A 21452-nucleotide genomic window follows, 5' to 3' on the forward strand; every position below is an offset into this window, starting at 1 on the left:
ACTGGGCCCCGCCCTTACAGGAGGAGAAAGAACAGGCCAATCCCTGGTTCCCCCCACCAAGATGGACCACTGGGGGTCTCTGCTGCCGGCTGGCTCTGGGGGCTGCTGACCACTCCTGTCCTGGAGCCTAGTGGATGTGTGCATGTGGGGGCTTGGAGCAGCCAGTCAGAGCCAACATGCTGGTGCCCACCTGCCCTGCCATCCGGGCACCCAGGAAGCGAGGCTAAGGCCAGCCAGCTGTCCCTGATGGAGGCTGTTTATTATTGGTTCTTGTTGCCGCCGGTGGAATCAGAGACACGGACGCAGGCAGGCTCACGCGAAACCAGAATTCCTTCCGGAGAGCAAATCCGTACAGAAGGTTGATGGGGGGTGGGGGGTGAAGGACCAGGGGAGGAGGGGCCCAGGAATGGGGAGTTGGGGACACACAGGGACAGAGGGCCCTGTCCGGATCTGCTAAGCCACCCCAACCAGCTCCCATCCCTCCCCCACCCCACACAGAGTTTGATCCATAAATAATAAATTAATCAATAAATAAAATAGAAACGGCTCCCCATCCCTTTTCCCCCTAGAACCCACCCCCCGCTGGGTATGGCCCGGGAGCCCCATCCCTACAGGGCCAGGCCGGTCTTGTGCCCCCCTCCCAACATACTCCTTGGGCCTTATTTACAGATTCACAGTTGGGGGGCAGGGAAGGGGGGTGGAGGGGGCTCCCCTCCTTCCCCGGCCCCCTGGGGTCAGGGCAAAGGGGTCCCGTTGGTGGCCAGGAGCTTCTTGTCCTTGGGGGGGCCTCGGCGGGGAGAGCCACTCAGCTCGGGGTCTGGGCGGCTGGGTGGGGGCTGCAGGCTTCGGGGTGGGGCACCGGCAGGCCGGGTCTGGGCCCCATTCTTCTCGTCTGTGAGGGAGGAAGAGGTTTTGTGGGGTCCCAGGGCTGCTGGACCAGGGCTGACGTTCCCAACAGCTGGTCTCAGCAGCCCCAAGATCCTGCTGGGGTGGAATCCCATTCTCCATCTGTGGGACTTCAAGCCCCTGATGTGGCTGCCAAGGGGACGCATCCTGGCTTTCCTAGGTGGGGAAGCACCCGGCAGCCCATGTGGCTTTGGAAATGGCCCAGTCAGCCCCAGTGAGGCCTGGGCCCCTTCAGCTTCAGGTGACTCTCAGGGGCAGCTGCTGGGGCAACACAGGTCAGAGTCACCCTCACCTCTGGCTAGTTCCATGGGCATGGGGCCGGGGGGCCACTGCAAGTTGCTTGGGGGTCCCAGGCCCTCCTGGTTGGGCGTCCTGACTCATGCCACCCCGTGTGGGACTTGGCCTTCCCAGATGGAGGCTGCTTGCTCTGGGGACTGCAGTGGAGATGCTGATGGCAGGGTGGTAGTCTAGCAATTTCCATGGGGGACTGAAACATTATTTGAGGTCCCTGATGGAGACCAGGTTCCTCTAATACATGCTGATGGCTGGGGACAGGAAGGGGGGGGGTACCTCATTGCCATAGCAAACCCATGAAGCTCTGCTTCTAGGGCACCCTATTTTCTTTACAAGAAAGGTGGGCCCTCTTGGGACCCCTGGTTGCTGAGGCCACCTTTCCTTGGCAACGGGACCAGTGGGCCTAATTTTCCCTCTGGTCCCCCCTAGCACCCACAAGGAGAATAGGATTTCTGACTGGGCATTGTGTGTGTGAATGTGTGGTGCAGGGGACTGAACACAGGGGTGCTTTACCACTGAGCTAGTCTCCAGCCCACCCCACCCACCTTTTTTTTTTTTTTTTTTTTTTGAGAGCATCTTACTAAATTGTTTAGAGCCTTGATAAGGTGCTGAAGCTAGCCTCAAACTTGAAATCCTCCTGCCTCAGCCTCCCGAGTTGCTGGGATTACAGGCATGCACCACCATGCCCAACTTCCAGCCTTTTTGAAAATTCTCTATTTTGAGACAGGGTTTTGTTAAGTTGCAAAAGGTCTTGCTGAGTTGTCCAGGCTGGCCTGGAACTTGAGATCCTCCTGCCCTAGCCTCCAGAGTAGCTAAGGATTGCTGGTGTGCACCAGGGAGGCATGATTGACATTTAGGGCTTAGATAACCCTGTGCTGCGAGGCAGCTTCCCTGATCTCTGCCTACAGGACACCACTAGTGTTCCCTGCCCCCAAATTGAGAGAACTAAAAATGCCTGCAGACACTGCCAGATATCCTCCCCAGGGCGCTGTTCAAGGCTTGGCCCCCAAAGATGTCCATATCCTAATGCCAGAACCTGTGACTATGCTACCCCATGGGGCAGAAGAGACTGTGAGCTGGATTAAGGTGAAGCACCTCGGTGGGGAAATCATCTTGGACTCTCTGGGGAGATGCAACTTGGCCACATGAGTCCTTAAAAGAACCTTTTCCAGTTAATGTCAGGGTCAGCATAGTGTCACGGGCTCTGAATACACAGGAAGGGGCCATGGGCCGAGCAGCATAGGCAGGCTCTAAGGGGTGCAGAAGGCAAGTGTACGCTGTACCTAGAGCCTTGGGAGGCATGGTGGCCCTTGTACACCCCAACGTCGGCTCAGTGAGTGCCATGTGTTAACAGTGCTTATTAACCCAGGGGCAAGACACCCCATCAAGAGTCTCAGGTCCCAGAGCAAAGACCTGACCCTGGGACCCAGCATTCTCCAGGGACAAGGCTACCATGGCTCCTGCCCCATTGCTGGGTCTCCTTTGCCTCTTTCCATTCATGGGGCAGGGGATGGAGGCTGGGAAGGAGCAGAGAGACCTGGGAGGCTCCTGCTGCCCGACTTCCCCAGGGCAAGCGACTGTCCCCTGGTGGCCATGGTGTGCCTGGGACCCCTGTCCAGGAGAGGCCATAGTGCCTCAGGAATGGGACCTGCTTTCCTGAGCGGGAGCTCCCGTCCTCACCAGTACCACGGTAGGCACACCTGTGTGAACGGTGTGCCCCCAGATTCGTCCGCTGAAGTCCCAGCCCCAAAGTGATGGTATAGGGAAATGGCTTTTGGGAGGTGACCAGGTCACGGGGATGGAGACTATGTGAATGGGGTTGGTGCCCTTGTGAGAGACCTGGGGAGCTCCCCTGCTCCTTCCCTCAAGTGAGGACTGAGGGTGCGCCATCTACAAGCCAGGGATGGACGCCAGCCAGGCACTGAGTGTGTTCGTGCCTTCCTCTTGGATTTCCAGCCTCCAGACTGGGGACCACACATTTCTGCTGTTTCAGAGTCACCCATGGAAGACGTTTTGGCAACAAATCCTGTAGAGGGAGGCCTGGCCTCTGCTCCGCCCCCTGGTTGCTACAGACCACAAGGCCCTAGCAACAGGCCAGCTGAGGCCTGAATCCTCGAATGCCAGTGACATCTGCGTCCTGCAAAGAGGACCATCAGTTTGTCCAAGTTTCCAACTACAAGTCTTGCATCCCAGAACCTCCCATCAGTGCCAGGGAAGCCAGGATGGCGGGCCTCGTTCTGCGGAGCAGAGGTCCAGAACCTCTGTGCCAGGATGTTCCACTGCCCCCAGCTGCATGGCTACTCCGGGAGGCTAGCATTCAGGTGCCAGGGGTCCCTTCTCTGGCCTCAGCCTTCGGGAACCTGCTCAGAAGGCAAGGCCTCAACACATCGAGGGCCAAGAAGCCCAACAGGTGGGCTGGCTTCCTCACCCTGAGGCCCTGTCTGCCTCCACCCACGGGCCCTGCCACCCACCTGCCAGGGCCTGCACAGAGGGCTGGTCGTGAGTGCTCAGCAGCTGCGCCTGGATGGTTTCCACCACACGCTTGAATCGTCGGCTGGGACCTGGGGGCAGGCGACAGGAAGCACTGACTTGGGAGGGTAGGGAAGCCCTCCTGGCTGCAAAGCCCAGCCTCTCCACCAAGCAAAGACTCCTCTAAGCCTCAGCTTCCCCCACTCTGTGGGGACAGTATAGAACCAGGTTTGCAAATGGGTCTCTACCTTGCTATTCAAAGAACTGTTCAAACTAAGACACCCTCAACTTAAAATAACAACAGGTGTGGGTTTCTATTTAAATAGACGCTGTTGCTTATTTGTTTCTAGTTGAGGCCTTGAAGAGCCAGAAACGTGAGAAAAATGAGTGGCATGAAAAAAAATTAAAATGAAGAAAGTTCTGCCTATTAGTCTTAGGGGGAGGAAAAAAAAGGGCTCTAATTCTGTCCAGTGTTGGGGCACCCAGGGTTCCCCTGCAGCCTGCTTTAGAAACCTCTGGAGCTCTCTCTCTCCTAGTGTGCAGTTAAGATCAGCGATGAGGAGAGCAAACAGAGATGGCCCTTGTTATCCAAGCTCCCACAGCGAGGATCAGGAACAAGCCGAGCTGGAGCAAGGCCTTCCTGTGGTTTCCATCTCTTGACCAATTCTTGATTGGCCCTGGCTGCAGCCAGGCTCAGCAGGGAGACCGCTGCCATTGGCTGTGATGTCTGCGCTGCTTCGGGACTGATCATTAAGGGCAGCATGCCTAGTCTTCCTCTCATTTAGGATCTTCAAGTCGTAGGAAGAGCTCTGCTGTGGCCCATGAGGTCAGGAGGCCAAGGTTGAGCCCCAGCTCTGCCCAGCTTATTGTGTGGCGTGGTCAACTCCATTTACCTCTCCAGGGCTCAGTTTTCTCTTCTGTAATATGGGTGACTGCCAACACCCCAGAGGCTGCTGGGGAACTTCCATCCAACGATGCACTCGTTATTTACATTGCAAACTCTCCCCAGGGAACAGAAGGACTGGGGTCTGTATGAGAAGGAGCTCAGAGCGGCGACGCCCTCTCCCTCTGGCTGCCCTCCTGGCCCACTCTCCTATCTAGAAGTCTTACACACAGGGAAACAGGGAGCAGTCCTGCTGACTCACTCACCGGAGATGAGAGTGAAGGTGACGGAGTAGATGCCACCGCCACTGCTGCCATCCCGGCGGGGGGAGGGCTCTGGACCCTCAGAGGAGCTGATGTCCACCTGGAAGCGGACGGGCTTCTGGAAGACGGAGGGACCACCACTGGCCTTGTACTCAGCCCTGAAGCTGGTCTGGGACAGCACACTGTGACTCAGGCTGGGGATCTGAAAGGCAGCCCAGGATGGAGTGAGTGCCTACCCTACAACTGTCTGTGCTCCAGGAGAACAAGTCCCATGAGCCACCAGGGGAAGAGCCGCAGGAAAGGCCTTGGGAGGCGCCACTGCTTGCTGGCACCGTGGTTTCTTCTGCCCTAGAACCTAGAGTAATTGTGGGATTCAGCTGATCAGCTGGACCCCAGCTTTATGAAGACTGATGTTTATGCCACAGCCCCAGGCTCTGAGACCATGAGAGATCCATGCTCCACAAGTACCACTGATAGCCACCGCCCCAGACTCCAAACACCATCAGCACCCTGAGCAGAGACCTGCACTCTGGCAGGAGACCGCCCCAAAGCCTGGTGGGAAAAGTAGTTCCTCCTGCCATCTCAGGCCTGGTGGCAGGGGGATGGCAAACCTCCCTGGCTGCCTGGGAAACTGTCATCTGGGTTTGAACCTACAGGTCTCTGGGCACAAGAACCTTTCCTGCCTCCCTGTCCCACACTGAGCAAACCTGACTGAAAAAGAACCCTGTGAGCCCCAGAAGTCAGGGCAGTCTGGGATGGCCACCAGGCTCTGTGGCTCTGAGAGGCCAGGCTGGATGCAGCCCTCACCGACAGGAAGGCGTGGACGATGTCCGCTTTGATGCTGCTGAGAGGTTTGTCCTTCAGCACGAGGAATATCTGTTCTTCTTTGTCCAAGGAGATGAAGTTCCCGAACCAGGAGCGTTTTGCCAGCCTGCATGGGGGATAGCAGGAGCAGGGCACAGGGGAATGAAGTCCCCACGCTTCCCTACCCGCCCCACTCTCCCCTTCCCAGTCCCACTCACTCTGGAGAGGACTCTGGGGTCAGGCTGGACATCTCCTCAGCGGTGGGGACTGGACAGGGAAAAGGAGGGAACGTGGTCAACACCTGTCCACCCATCACCCTGATGGCCAGCAGCCACCTCCTCCCAGGGGGTTCCAGACTGGAGTGGATACGCATTAGTCTCCCACAGCTAAACCCACACCCAAGCAGGAGGGAGAATTCTCAGATAAGGCCACCGTGGCACCTGGGGCGGTTCGCCAGCCTTGGACTAACGGGAAGGGAGCCAGAGCAAGATGGGCATGTCCTTCAGGTGAGCTCCTCCTCCAAGGCTGGAAGCTGGCCTCCTCTCTCAACACCTGCACCTCTGCTCAGAATCCCCTTCACCGGCTCCCAGAACCTGCGAGGCCAGCCTTCTTCGGGAGATCCCTGGGGACCAGCTGTTCAGCCCTCCCGCGCCTTCCCCACTTTGGGACTCAGCAGGCGGCGCCCCCAGCCCTAGAGACCCGTACCCTGCATCTTGCGCCGGTGGAAGCGAGGGGAGCCCAGGAAGCTGTTGCGGATGGAATTGAGACGACTCCTCCAGGCTGCTCCCCCGACGCCACCGCCGGGGCTGGGAGGCGGCGTCGTCCCCGGGGTCCCGGTGGGGCTGGCCCGGGGTGTGTGCAGGGGTGAGTGCAAGGGGGTACCCCCAGAAGAGCGCGGGGAGCCTGGGGGCCCGGGAAGGGGCGTGGAGCGGGCACTGGGGGGCGGGGGCTGCTCCCCGGCGCCTCCGCCTCTGGGGCCCCGGGAAGGCAGCGTCTGCGTTTTGGAAGTTGGAGAGCCCCCGCCGCGGGCCTCATCTCCAGCCCCAGGCTCCGGCGAGAAGGAGAAGACCGGACTCTGCGGAGGAGCGGGCCGGTGAGGGCCGCCTACAACTCCCAGGAGGCCCTGGCGTACCGCCCGCACCCGCCCACCCGCCAGGGGCTTCTAGTCTTGGGAGTTCCCTCGGGGAGGCTGAGGCCCGGGGCAGGGACAGTCTCCACGTGCTCTGGCAAAGCCTGGCACACAGTGAGCGCTGTTAACTTAGAAGAACTTCTAAGTAAATAAATGAACTCTTCAGACACACCCAAAACCCAATCCTAAGGAGGTGGGAATGGCCATGTGACTTCGATGACGCCTGGGCCTCTGTCCCTCCAGGGACTAGGAGGCTGCATCGGATTGTCATCTTTGCTGCTCAAGTTTTGCTACACAGTGATTCATCCCGACCTCTCTGGATTCCCTGGGGACCTGGCCTTACCCTTGGGCTGCTTAGAGGGCTGGAGGACAGACCCGTGGAGGCTCCACTCACACTGCGGGATCTGTTTCCAAAATAGATTTTAAAAAAAAAAAGGTTGAGAGGATTTCAAAAGGCTCAGACTTCCTCTCTCTCTCTCTCACTTCCACAGTCCTTCCAGATGAGGAAAGGGGGCGCAGAGAGGGAGGTGCCTTGTCCCAAGCACACATCACACTTGAGGCTGAGTGGGGTCTAGAACTTGTACTCCCTCCACACCCGGGGACCTAGTGTCCTCCTGGAGAGGGCGGGCGCTCCCACCTCTGGCTGTGCTGGGCCATCTCCAAGGCCCGTCGGGTGGGCACCGGAGAGCCACCACCCCCAGCATCCGTGATGCTCAGAACTTCCATGGACTTGCGCTCCGGCCTTCGCTTCCCGTGCCGGCTCAGCATTGGGGAGTCCACACGCTTTCGTGGCGGGTCTGAGGGCCAAGAGTTTCAGCCCAGTCAGTGGCTGGATCGGCCCAGCGGTACACAGCACTTATATAAGTGCCTTGTAAACGCACAGGTGGGGAAACGCAGGCTCAGAGCAGAAAAGGGTTTTCCTAAGCGTCCAGCTGTTTAAGCCCAGAAGCCCAGGGCCTGCAGTGGCTTCCTCCCTCGGGAATCCCGGGGTCCCTTCTCACCAACATCGTTGCGGGGAGGCAGGTCTTGGTCCTCACAACTGGGATATCGCTCTTTCCGATCCAACAGCAGGTAATATATCATCTTTTCTTGGTTCTCCCTAAGTCGGAGGAGGGAGGAGGTGAGAAGAGAGCTGAGGTCAGAAACCGGCTCAGAGGCCGCATCCCCTCAACTGCAGTGGCTTTTGGGGCTCAGTCCCAGTCAGCAATTAGGCCTGTGGTGCGGGTTTCTGGGTATCAGTAGGGTTGGTCTGCCACGGTTCAGTGCACGACAGTTTGGTAAAACTCTAATAACAATAATACCTAACGCCTGGGTTCTTAATAAGTGCTTGTAAGTACTATAGAGGGAAGGCGCTGTCCAGGCCTGTCTCCGCATCTATTTACTTTCCCATCTAATACTTTCCAGGCTGATCTCAGTACTCCCACGCTGGAGCTGTCAAGCACACCCCGTCTCTGGGGTCCTCGTGCGCACGAGGCCCCGGCGCCCCCTGCCGGCGCTGCGGGAACTGCAGCAGCTCGATCCACGCGCGCACCAGGGGCAAAAGGGTCTTACTCCTCGCTGCGCAGCTCGCGGTGCAGCCGCTCGCGGTCCCTGAAGCAGCCCAGTGACGCCATACTCTCCAGGACGTCGGGATCCAGCTCTCCATTGGAAGGTAGGCTCCGCATGGCTACCCTGCGGCCTGGGGCTGGCTCCAGGCAAGGGTCTGGCTCGTGTTTCCCGCCCCTGGAGATGGGGAGAGACATTATCCGGAAACCGGTATTCGCGATGGGGCCTTCTTCATCCTAGACGCAGAGTCCTGGGCCTCAGCCTGCTCCTCTCTCAGGATCCCAACGCCCTGGGTCCCCAGCCCCACCTTCCTGACCCAGGCTGAGCCCCAAGCCCCTTCTCCACCTGCGGCCTCCTCCCCCAGCTCCCAGAAGTCTGAGTCCCTAGTCCTTTGTCATTCAGGAACTGTAGCAGATACCCCACCCTCTCGCCCCGTTTTGGCCACTATCCTTTCCTTCCCCAGGGACCCAATTGTCCAGTTGCCCCTTACTCACAGATACCAAGGATGTTTTTGAATCTGCTCCAGCTGTGAGGAGGAATTGCAGAGAAGCAGAAGTGAGGTGGTGTGCACACAGTAGGTGTGCAATTAAAAGTTGATTGGGAAAGACTCCTGACCATGCCCACACCCGCCAGGGTCAGGATGCCATATATTTCTCCACCTAGTGGCGACTAAGCATCACTCTACGCACCCGAGGCCCTACTACCGCATGCGCAGTGCCATTCCTCTCGCCCCTGCCCGGTCTCAACTACGCCAGTCAGTGCATGCGCCCTTCCTCTGCCAGGGGCTCCCTGGTCCAACCCTGCACTCCCTCCTCTACAGTTTCAAGGTGCGGATTTTGTTGGACCTCTGGCTGCGGCTCAGGTAGCGACCCGCCCCCCATCACCCCAAGGATTAATGGCAGATCCATGAACCCCTTTCTGTGACTCCTCTAGGGACGCTGTCTCCACCCTCCACTGCGCACCTCTGCAGGTCCCCGCAACTCACGCTAAGCCTTTTTTCCGGCTCCACTTCGATCATCCCCCTCAGGAGGCTCTGGCAGTCTGGAGGGATGAAGTGGGGCATGTGGAAGACACCCCGTTTCACCTTCTCCAGAAGCTGACGGAGGTTATCGTCATCAAAGGGCAGAGCCCCCTGCACGAGACATAACAGAACCCTTTACACAGAGCTCAGGATTTGTGCGGGTCTCAGCACTGAGGGGCATCCGCGTTTCACCTCCACCTCGAGCACAGGTCTGCTTTGCAGACGGGGAAACTGAGGCACAGAGAAGCTCGGTGGTTGGCCCCAGGCCGACGGATGCACTGTGCTCAACAGTAGAGCGGGCCCTCACAAGGGGCAGTCAGGCACCAGCGTTCAAGAGGCTGGAATGCAGTTTTGGGGCCATTCCTTGAGTGCAGGTTTCTCCCCTTCATTAGTTCGTTCATTCATTTATTCATGGCCAGGGGAACTCGTGTGTGTCCAGCCAGGGTCCCTCAGTGAACAAAATGAGCCCCTGCCCTACTAGAGGTCACACTGCAGACCAGGGCAGTGAGCAACAGCCATCCTGTGACAATAGTGAGTGTGGCTTCTCACAGAAGAGCCCCTGAAGCAGAGACCAGGGAGAGGCTGAGCCCCACATCCAGCAACCAGTGTCCTCGGGGAGGGGGACGACCCCTTCTGTGACGACGATAAACACCGTCATTCAAGAGGTGAGGCAGGAGTCCTGCCCCGCCCTGTGGGGGAGTGCGGCTCCGCTGACTCCCTGAGTTTGGATTTCTGATCTCCAGAACTGCTGGAAGGTGTCCCTACACCTGTTTTTGTGGTGACCTGTTACAGCAGCCCTAGGACACCAAAAGAGAAAGGAAGAGCGTGTGCCCAGGAAGGCATGCATAAGGACCACAGGTGACAAGAGTGACGGAGGAGAGGCAGGGCTGGCACCGCAGAGGTAGGTGGCAGTGGGTCACAGGGGCCTCACAGAGAGGCAGTTCACAGCAGCCATGTGGTGGCTGGTGCCCACCTTTGTTTGCATATTTGTGTTGCTGCTGACAGCTGTGTGACCTTGGGAGGTAGCACCACTTCTCTGGAAACAGCAGTGGGCAGTGACACTATCTGCCTCAGGGACGGCGTCAGATGAGCTGCTCACTACAGCGCAGGGCTCACAGTGGGGCTTCCACACCCACGGGCTGTTGTTACACATCCAACAACTGCGCCCTGCGTATCCCCACTCCTGGCCAATTCACTAGAGATGGCACAGAGGACAAGACCACATCCTTCCCGCATGCAGCTCTGCCGGGACAGTGGCAGGTGCCACACACACACGCCCAGGTACCCAGCAGCAGTGGCTGAGTGAGCAGCAGTTGCATTTGGAGGGAGAGACAGACAGTGAACAAATGGACCTGTGGAGTGAGACAGGTGGGGACGCGGGTGCGGAGCAGGGCAGGGATCTGAGGCACAGCAGGGCCGGGCGTTAGTGTGGTGTCAAAGACAAGAAGCAAGCACTCGCTGGAGAAGACCGTGAACCCGAGGGCTTTCCTATGTGTCCCAAGTGCCCAGCTGCCCCAGTACTAGAGTCTATGGACGGACAGCGCAGGGTGTGTGCAGGCAGGAGAGGGAGCCCTGGATGCCACCCTTGGGGTCAGGAAGCCTGGGTTTGGCCCCGGAGCCTAATGCATAGTATGGAGCCTCAGTTTTGTCCTCTCTGTGACAAGGACGTGATGATCCTGCCGGGAGGGGCTGGGGCTGTAGCTCAGTGGGTAAGAGCTTGCCTCATGTATGTGAGGGACTGGGTTCGATTCTTAGCACCACATAACAAAAAAGAAACAGTGACCACACAGCCGACCCTCACGGCCGTGCTGTAGGAAGCCACCCTGAAGGTGGCTCAGTGAGGGGGACCAGGCTCCGACGGGAAGACGTTCCTGTCAGCCCCTCCCTTAGCTTGCCTTTGTGTGCTGCTGTTCCCAGACACCTTTGATACCTACTGTGTCCTACCTACCTACGTACCTACCTACCTACCTACCTACTGTGGCCATGGGCACTGTCACACCTGCAGGAAGCTCCTCCGACACAGGCGTTCCCTGAGAGGCTCATCGCAGGCTCCCTGTGCTTGGGGATCCTAGCATGGTGCTCGGGGGCCACGTTAAACAGGGAAGTCAACAAAAGCCACAAAACGCAAAGAGATTGTGGGACGGACTGTGTACAGGGCAAGAGCCAAAACAGGTCCCGGGTCGGCCTTGACTGGGCTCCTGCAGCCGGGTGGGGGCTGGGCCACTGAGATCTCTGCTCTGTGCCTGTCCAGAGGGCCACCGTTAGAGGTCCTCAGGTGCTGATTTGGGGTTACAGCTAAGCTCTGAGAGGTGCATTTGCATTATGCAACCTGTGCTTCCATGACGATGGCAAACCATGGTCATTCATGATCACTAAGCGCCACCCCCGGGCTCAGTGTGCAGCACTGGACTGAAACCCTCTCGATGCAGGTACAGGATGATACCCACTGTGTGGCTGGGAGAGGAAAGTGCTTGCCCAAGGGAAGGGAGCAGAGTTGAACTTGGCCTCTCACCACTGGCTGTAGAAGGCAGAGCGCGTGGGTGCACTGAGGTGGCCGCCCGGGGGCCTCTGCTGTTCCCCCACGGGGCTCTGAGCCCCAGGAAGGCAGTGCCTGACTGGCCTCACTCCCGTGGTGCTGGCCACAAAGCCTAGTGGTTAAGAGACCAGAGGTTGATCCCAGGCCTGCCACTGATCAGCTGTGTGCCCTGTGCCGGCCACTTCCCCTCTGTGGACTGCTGAGTGGAATGTGCCTGCACAGAGCAGCTCACTTATTGATGCATGCTGCATACGTCAGGGTTCACATGTACCAGCCCTGGGGTTGCAAAGATCAGCCGACAAAACAACAAATCATACAAAGAATAAAGGCCTGACATGGGCCCCGACCTTGGGAGCTTCTGAGAGAGAAAGGAAGGGGGACATGGATGAAGGCATTGTGCAGGAAACACAGTGACACTGGCAGTTGCCAGGAAAAAGACACTGCTGACTGCAGGGGCTGTGACCTCACGGGGGTGCAGAGGCCAAGGGAAACTCTTGGGAGAAGTGACCATGGAGCTGAGGGCTTGAAGAGTCTACATGTTTACTAGGTGAGCAGCAGAGCCAGCAGGGACGGAAGTGGCCTGGGCAGAGGGAAGAGCGGTGCAAAGCCCTGTGTTAGGAGCCCCTGGCAGCCCCCAGCCCCACGACACCAGTTACTACAACACTGCAGTGCCCGGGACCCAGCCAGGAACAGCCCTGTCCCAAGCCCTCCAGCTGCTCTTGGGTGCCTCCTCCCTTCTGGGGACTTCCCTCAACCCTCCACAGTCCCGTGACTGGAAGGCCAGCTCGGGCACAGAGGGCTGCTCCAGGACCTGGGTCTGTTGGTTGGCGCACACCTTCCCACCACCCCCAGAGGCAAGGATGGATGTGAGGTTCTCACCCCCCGCCCCCGCAGGACTGTTCCAGAGTCGGGCAGAGCAGCGAGGGACACTTACCACGAGCAGTGCGAACAGGATGACGCCACAGCTCCACATGTCCGCCCTGCGGCCGTCGTACTTCTCCCCCTGGAAGGAGAAGGGCTGAGCTCGGTCCCCTCCCCGCTGCCCCTGCTCCCCCGCCCTGGCCCCTACCCCTCACTCACCTTGATCACCTCTGGACATGCATAATGGGGGGACCTGAGAGCGAGAGCAGAGTGAGCCTCGGGTGGCCCCAGCCCTTCCCCAGGGACCCAGGAGCCACCCCACTCACCCGCAGCTGGTCTCCAGGAGGCTGTCCCCCACCTGCAGGGACGCCATGCCGAAGTCCGCGATGCGGATGTTGTTCTTCTCATCCAGCAGCAGGTTCTCTGGCTTCAGGTCCCTGTGGCTGAGACAGGCAGGTGGAGCTGAGCCTCGCTGCCTCCCAGGAAGCCCAGGCCCCACTCACTAGCTCCACATGGGACACTTCTGGCACCTTTTTAGGACAATCACAACATTCCCCAAAGTCTAAAGCTGCCCCATGCACCCACCTGGCCTGCTGGTCAGCACCTCACTGGCCAACCTGACCTCATCTAGGCCTGCACACTCCCACCTCCCCAGGGACGTTTTGCAGGTGATCCCAGACGTGGTATCATTCTATGCACACTCATTTAAGCAGGTGCAAAGGGAGATATTTTGAGGTTAAGTAGGGTGAAAATTGAGCTGCTTCTTCAAAATGTCAAAATATATCCACACTGAATAAAGAAGAACCTTCCATCCCAAGCGGGTCATCCCTCCCTCAGGACCCTCCCAATCCTGGGTGACTCCTTAAGGCTTAAGGTCAGTGTCTGGGAGTGGAGAGGGGGCTGTAGGACCGCAGTCCCTATTTGGAAAAGTCCAGTACCAGGTCAGGCTGAGTGTTCAGCGAACACCGCCCCCTAGAGGCCAGAGTCCTGGATGTCAGGGTCCACAGTGTTGGGTTAGCAAGGAGGGGCTCATTAAAACCATCAGCTCTACCCCAAGTGTGAGCCCCTCCACCCTGATGTCCACTCCACCTCCGGAACATCCCAAGGGGATGGAGTGCAAATCAAGGAGGCTGGAAGGTGAGGGTTTCCTCTCTGCACTTTAGGTAATCATAAAAATGCTGTGCAGTTAATATCTTGTTTGGGGACTGGAGAAGATTCAGTGAGGAAAAGGTGATCTCCTCCTGTGGACGTTCATATGCCAAAAAATGAACTCCACCCCTTACTTCACACCATTTACCAGACATAAATGAAGGGCTGAACCTAGAGCCGGGCATGGTGGTACATGCCTGTGATCCCAGCAGCTTGGGGGCTGAGACAGGAGGACCACAAGTTCAAGGCCAGCCTCAGCAACATAAGAGAGGCCCTAAGCAACTCAGTGAGACCCTGTCTCAAAATAAATACATACATAAATAAAAAGGGCTAGAGCTGAAATTCAGTGGTTAAGGACCCTTGGGTTCAATCCGTGTTACAAAAAAAAAAAAAAAAAAAAAAAAAAAAAATTAAAAAGAAGAAGAAAAGGAAAAAAGCTGAACCTACAACTTCTAGAAGAAAGCACAGGTGGAAATCTGAGTGGTCTTCAGTGAAAGGTTTCTAAAACTGTACAGAAAAAAAAAACTGTAAAAGAAAGAATTAATCAACACATCAAAATTTTAAAATGTTGTTGCGGGGATGGGGGTGGGGGGTGGCACATGTGTACTCCCAGCAGCTCAGGAGGCTGAGGCAGGAGGATCACAAGTTCAAGGCCAGCCTCAGCAACTTATCAAGGCCCTAAATAACTCAGTGAGAACCTGTCTCTAAATAAAAAATTGAAAGACTGGGCATGTAGCTCAGTGGTAAAGTGCTCCCGAGTTCAATTCCTAGTATAAAAAAAAAGTTAATCCTTGAGTTATCTCTTCTTCTTAGAGTAAAAAATTGTTACAATTCCCTAATAAAATAAAGGTCCATCAACTATTTTTTAAAAAATGTATATTGTGTATATATATATATATTTTTTTTTTCTAGTTGCAGACTGACATAAGAACTTTATTTTATTTATTTATTTATGTGGTGCTGAGAATCAAACCCTGTGCCTCACACATGGTAGGCAACCCCTCCACCACTGAGCCACAACCCCAGCCCTTAAAAAAATATTTTTACAAAAGACTAAACATTTTTTTGGGGGGTACCAGGGATTGAACTCAGGGCACTCCACCACTGAGCCACATCACCAGCCCTACTTTATATTTTATTTAGAGACAGGGTCTCATTGAGTTGCTTAGTGCCTCACTTTTTTGCTGAGGGTGGCTTTGAACTTGCGATCCTCCTATCTCAGCCTCCAGAGCCACTGGAATTTCAGGCTATGCCACCGGGCCCAGCCAAGACTGAACATATTTTTTAAAATAGCTAAAATATGGGCAAAGAATCTGAACAGACATATCTCCAAGGAAGATACACAGGGAGGATGGGCATAGAAGAGACGGTGTACTGAATCGGACACTACTTTCCTACATTCATATATGAATACACAACCAGTGTTACTCCACATCATCTACAACCACAAGAATGGGAAGTGATGCTCCATGTATGGGTAATATGTCAAAATACATTCTACTGTCATGTATAACAAAAACAACAAAAATTAATAAAAAAGAAGATATACAAATGGCCAGTAAGCATGAAATAAGATGCCAACATGAGAAATCATCATGAAACTTCAAAGCAAAACCACGATAAGCACCACTTCATATCCATTAGGAGGGCGATGAGTGAAGGACAGAAACAGCAGCTGCTGGTCAGTAAGTGCAGGGCTGGGGCCCACTGTGCTGGTCAGTAAGTCCAGGGTTGGGGCCCACTGTGCTGGTCAATATGTGCAGGGCTGGGGCCCGCTGTGCTGGTCAGTATGTGCAGGGCTGGGGCCCGCTGTGCTGGTCAGTATGTGCAGGGCTGGGGCCCGCTGTGCTGGTCAGTATGTGCAGGGCTGGGGCCCGCTGTGCTGGTCAGTATGTGCAGGGCTGGGGCCCGCTGTGCTGGTCAGTATGTGCAGGGCTGGGGCCCGCTGTGCTGGTCAGTATGTGCAGGGCTGGGGCCCGCTGTGCTGGTCAGTATGTGCAGGGCTGGGGCCCGCTGTGCTGGTCAGTATGTGCAGGGCTGGGGCCCGCTGTGCTGGTCAGTATGTGCAGGGCTGGGGCCCGCTGTGCTGGTCAGTATGTGCAGGGCTGGGGCCCGCTGTGCTGGTCAGTATGTGCAGGGCTGGTGCCTGCTGTGCTGGTCAGTATGTGCAGGGCTGGGGCCCGCTGTGCTGGTCAGTATGTGCAGGGCTGGGGCCCGCTGTGCTGGTCAGTATGTGCAGGGCTGGGGCCCGCTGTGCTGGTCAGTATGTGTAGGGTTGGGGCCCGCTGTGCTGGTCAGTATGTGCAGGGCTGGGGCCCACTGTGGAAGGCAGCCTGACAGTCCCTCTCAAGACCAGAGTCACCATAGCATCCAGCAGTTCTCCTAGGAAGTACCCAGGAGAACCAAAGCACAGGCATATGCAGGAGCTTAGACATGAGTGTCCTGATACCGTCAAGAAGGGGAAAACCTGAAAGGCCTGCTAATGGATGAATGGAGAAAGACAGATGACCCATCCATCCCACGGAATATTACTTGGACACAGAAAGGAACAAATGACATGCTATAACACGGACCATCTTAAGCCAGACACCTGAAGCCTAAGCTGTGTAATTCTATTTATAGGAAAAGTTCAGAAGAGTGAAGCCATTGAGACAAACGCAGGGGACTGGGTGCCGGTGGCAGCAGTGGGGAGTGACTAATTAGTGGGTCTGGGGTGATGTCCATATTGTAAAGTCACACAGCAGTGATGCATGGCACTGCAAATGCATTAAAATTACTGAACTGGGGCTGTGGCTCAGCGGTGAAGCGCTTGCCTAGCATGCGTGAGGCACTGGGTTCGATTCTCCGCACCAAATACACATAAATAAAATAAAGGTCCATCAACAACTAAAGAAATATTTTTAAAAAACCTACTGAACTTAAACTTAAATAAAGGTGAACCATATGGTTTGTGAGTTGTGTCTTAAGAATATACAAAAGGGAAGAGACGTCTTCTGGAGCTGACCACACTGGCTTCTACACCACCTCCTATGTGGCCCCAGGGCAGCCCTTCCATGCACCTCCAGGGCAGCCTCCTCCTCACACTGCCCCTCACCAGATGGAGTAGCTATGGCAAAAATCCAGTGCGGACACGATCTGGCGGAAGAACTTCCGCGCCTCCTTGGGTGTCAGTCTCCCTTTCTTGACCAGGTAGTCGAACAGCTCTCCTCCAGAGACGTGCTCCAGAACCAGGTACCTGAGGGTACAAAGTGGGCAGAGGGCTGGAAGGGGCATGTGGAGGACCCAAGGGCTTGGGCGCCCTCTTCCATTGGCCCCTGAAAATCAGAGAGCCCCAATTCCCATGAGTCCCTGGAATGAAAACACTCCAATTCCCACGAGTCTCTGGGACAAATAAGTCCAATTTCCACTAGTCTCTAGGAAGCCCAAACAATCTCCACTAGCCCTGGGCAGCAGAGGCTCCCATGTCCACTTCAGGAAGAGCTACACTTTGACTCCTAGGTGTTTCAGGAGATAAGGCAGCTCCATTGGCACCTGAGGTCAGAGGCCCCTAGGAAATCAATGCCGGAGAGTCACCCCTCTAACTCCCAGAAGCCTCTGAGATGAAGAGACCCAAATTCTCATTCACTCCTGGGCAGCAGAGATTGCAGTATGCACCACTGGTAGACAGACTACCACTCCCATGAGCCTGTGAGGTTAAAAACTGCCAACTCCCATGTGTCTCTGGAATGTAGAGTGCCAGTTCCCATCAGCCACCTGGAGTCTCAAGACTTCAAATCCCATCAGGCTCTGAGAGGTTACAACTCTAATTCCCATCACCTCCTGGGATGGACAGCCAAGATTCTAGGGTGGAGCCCAAACTCCCTGGGCCCTCCTCCAGTGCTGCCAATGGAGTGGGAGTGGTAACTCCACCTGCTGAGACAATGGGCCTCCCATCTCCACACCTGAGGAGGCTGAGAACTACAATTCCCGTGAGCATTGGGGGCCAGGGTAGCATCCTGACTGGGGAATCCAGTCCAAGCATCTGATGGATATTGAAGTCACTGCATCCAGGGGACTGGGTGGTAGGGGCAGGAGATCTGTCCCTTCTACTGCTGCCCAGTCCAGCTGTCCTTTGGGCCACCAGAGTCTAGACAAAGAGGTCCATTCTCTGGAGCTAGGACAGCTGGATCCTGCCCCATCCTTTCCAGGGGGCAGCTTTGAGATACTGACTCAGAACTCCTAAGCCATGGCACCTGGACTGAGGGAAGGGAGGGGGGTCTTCCATGCTCCAGAGCGTGTGCGAGTTTGGGACGCTCCTCTGGGCTTGGCTTGGCTTTACTGCCTTAGCCAACAAGGGACTCTGCCTTGGTGAGGAGCTCTGGCTTCAGCACCCAAATGCCCAAGAGAGAATATTCTCTGTAGTGCAGCAGCGAGAGGGGCTGGGGCTGGGGAGCAGTGGGAGGCTCAGCTCCACCCCGTCACTCAGGTCCATGGCCATGCCACCATGAACGCGCCCCACTTTGTCTGATCTCAGAAGCCCAGGGGTAGCCTGGCTCGTGCTTGGAAGGAGAGCAACTTGGCCTGCTGTCCTTTTGCCAGGGCCAGGCCCCTCACAAGTCAGCAGGAGTGCCAAGGGCTGGCATGTGTACCCTGGGGCAGTCTCCTGCAGCAAGGCAGGGGCTGGGCCTGTAGCATCCAGTCTGAGAGCCCAAGTTTGCCCAGGCTCCTCTAGGCCCTCTCTGGAGGTCTCACCCTGGCAACTTGGGGAGGGAGAAGGGGGCTGGGTGTCTATAAATACCTACAAATATTTCTTGTTCTCATAGACGTCGTGGAGCTTGAGGACATGAGGGTGCTCGATGAGCTTCAGGATGGCGATCTCCCGTTCCACCTAAGGGCCAGGATGCAGAAAGCAAGGTCAGCATGGCCTCCCAACCTATCCCAGCCCACAGGATGCCCCACCACACACCTTCATCAGCACTGACTCCGACAGCTTCTCCCGGTTCACAATCTTGATGGCAACCTTCTGGCCGGTGATGCAGTGGACCCCGAGTTTAACCAGCCCTGGGGGAGCAGGTCAGAAGTGTGGGGTGCTCTCTGCAGCCCTCTCCCTCCAGTTCCTAGGCCCCTTCTCCACTCTGTTTCCTCCTCCTTCCCTGCAGGTTGTTTAGCAGCGGCCTGAACTGCCCTGACCTGAACTCCCACAGGCTCACAGCTGCCATCCCCACAAAGCACAAGCCCTCCCGCTCCATGGGCCCAATTCAGTTCTGACTGTCCACTCATCCACTCCCTGTCCCCTCCACCTGACTGTCCCCTCCACCAGCCTCCCCTGGGCTCCCTCCCCAATCCTGTCCTTCAGGCACGCCTGCCTATGTTCATCCTTACATCTTCTTTTTCTCCACTGTCTCCGTCATTCTCTTCCCCATGGAACCTCTTTTATTCTCGTGACCCCACGATGCCTTGAGTTCTCTGCCTATCAATCATTTGCAAACCCGACATCTCCCAAAGAATATGATCTCATATTTTCCCTTACCCCAAACCTCCCAGACTTTGCATCTCCAAAACCTGATTTCTCAATTCTTTTTCAATCTTGTTTTGATAGCAGCCATAGGTGAAATCACACAAACTCCAAGGGTATGTCCGTCCCAGCCCATTCCTCTTCCCAGATTCCTTAACTCCAGGACCTAAGTTCCCCAAACCACAGAGGCAGTCCCTCCTCCCCCAGACCCAGGGCTCCAGAGCTCACCCTCCTCCCTCAGACCAGGTGTCCAGCTTCCTGAACCCTTCTACCTCCCCCTCAGGGCTCAGGAATTCAGGTCAGCAAGACCTTCACACTCTTAGAATCAGGATCTGGAGGTTGGACCTTTCCACTTCCTGTCTTAGGCTCTGACCCTAGCTTCACAAGGACCCTGCTCCACTGCCCTGGGACGCTGGTGTGGGCACCAATCTCACTCCCATCCATCCAGCAGCAAGGAGGCAGTGGGCAGCAGCCAGTGTTTAGCAACAGCAAAGGCTGATTCCCCTTGCCAGGGCCCCTGCTGGGAGATGCACCTTCTCCATAGCCCACCTCGCCACCTTTCCCTCCTGTTTCCACACTGAGCAGCATGCCGCGGCAGGGGCAGAACGCCTACCCCCCAACGCCTGTCACCCCAACTGGCCGCCTGCTTAGCTCAGGCCCTAGATCAGAGGGCAGTGGGAGGAAAGAGGCTCCGGGGATGGGAGCTCCTCCACCCAGCCTGCGGCTGTACTGCAGCACTGCCTGAGCGCCCAGAACCAGCCAGCCCCACATCCGCACCGCCTCCGTCCCCACTGTGTCCTGGACCCCCTCCAACCTCTGCCCCAGTGGGGCTGGAGCATTTGGGCCCCAACTCTCAAACCTAGGAGTCCAGACCCCTCTTCCTTCCTCAGACCCAGGAGTCCAGGCCCCAGCCTCCTCTCCTCCAGGCGCCCCCCCCCCAGTCCCCACCCCCTCTATCCTGGTGACCTGCAAGTCTGGCCACCAAGTCCCTTTTCTATGAAGGACCCAAGGGTCTGGACAGCCCTTGCCCTCTTAGTACCCAGGTCCCTCCCGCTGCCCCTACCTGAACCCTGCCCCGGGGGCCGCAGGTATCCGCTCTGCTGGACTCACCTGTCTGTCCCTTGCCCAGCGTCTTCTCCAGTCGATAGGGGCCCACATATTGGGCGTGCTGGGGTGGGTGTGGGTGTGGGTGGGGGAGGTGGTAGGCGGGGGAGCCCCCACCGCCCTCCTTGGCCCCAGACGACATGGTGCCCTTGGTTCCGGCCCGGCCGGCCCCCCGGCCGCCCCCCCTGCGGCCGGTCGCCCCGTTCCTCCGGTGGGGGCCGGCGACAGCTCCGTCCCGGCCCCCCCGGCTGCTCCCCACCTCTCCGGGGGTCCCCAGGGGGCTGGGCTGGGCCCCCCCGTCGGCGGGCCGCGGAGCTGGGGGAGGGGGGGCTGGCCCAGGGGGGGGTCAGGCCCCGGGAGTCAGCATGACCCGGGGGGGCTGCGCGGCCCCCCCTCCCCAGCCGGTCCCTGGCCGCCCCCCCCTTCCTGCGCCTCCCCGCGCCGGGGGGGTCTGAGGTGCGGGCCGGCGGATGCTGCAGGCCGAGGTCCCCCCCGCCCCCCCACGCGCCCTCTCTCCTCCGCCTCCTCCTCCTCTCCGCCTCCCCCCGCCACCTCGTCCTTTCTCTCCGGCACGCTGACATCACCATCCGGGGACTCCGGGCCCTTCCCCAAAGTTAACCCTTTCGGAGGGGGGAGGGGGTGGCGAGGGGCGGGCCTGGGAGCTGGAGGGATGGAGAGGAGGTAGGAAGATGCTGGGAGGGGTGGAGGATGCAGGAAGAGAGAGGATGCCAGAGAAGACAGGGATGCAGGAGGAGCCAGGGATGCAGGAGGGGAGAGGATGAAGGGAAGGATGGAGAGAGAGATGGAGCCCACAGACGGGCAGAGATGGAGGCACACAAAGAGGAAGACTGACTGACGAGAAGGCAAGAGACAGCGGACCACCAAAGGCAGGGGTGAGGCAAGAGAGAGAGACGGAGTGCTGGGCAGGCAGGGGCTGAGACAGAAAAGAGGGACTGGTCGGCAGGAAGGTCATAGAGACAGGGACAGGGGCCAG

The 21452-nt window shown here is 57.3% G+C and overlaps 1 protein-coding gene across 2 annotated transcripts; it reads right to left on the bottom strand.

Moving 5' to 3' along the window:
- Positions 1-84: 84 nt before the first annotated feature.
- On the bottom strand, positions 85-21039 carry BRSK1 (BR serine/threonine kinase 1). 2 transcript variants are annotated; one of them, XM_081274084.1, is made up of 19 exons: positions 20465-21039; positions 18806-18900; positions 18642-18727; positions 16955-17095; positions 13038-13148; positions 12931-12964; positions 12785-12853; positions 9279-9425; positions 8788-8819; positions 8300-8470; positions 7750-7847; positions 7386-7545; positions 7092-7152; positions 6325-6694; positions 5838-5886; positions 5623-5746; positions 4819-5017; positions 3672-3761; positions 85-892 (listed from the first exon to the last, which is right to left on the bottom strand). In XM_081274084.1, exons 1-19 carry the CDS (start codon positions 20598-20600, stop codon positions 735-737), a joined length of 2331 nt encoding a protein of 776 aa, XP_081130210.1. In that variant the 5' UTR covers positions 20601-21039; the 3' UTR covers positions 85-734. The 2 variants fall into 2 exon arrangements, with proteins under 2 accessions (XP_081130210.1, XP_081130209.1); XM_081274083.1 differs by having other exon boundaries at positions 13038-13154.
- Between the last annotated feature and the right edge of the window lie 413 nt (positions 21040-21452).

This window comes from Spermophilus citellus (genome assembly GCF_964194105.1).
Source record: "Spermophilus citellus genome assembly, chromosome: 18".
NCBI classification, from domain to species: domain Eukaryota; kingdom Metazoa; phylum Chordata; class Mammalia; order Rodentia; family Sciuridae; genus Spermophilus; species Spermophilus citellus.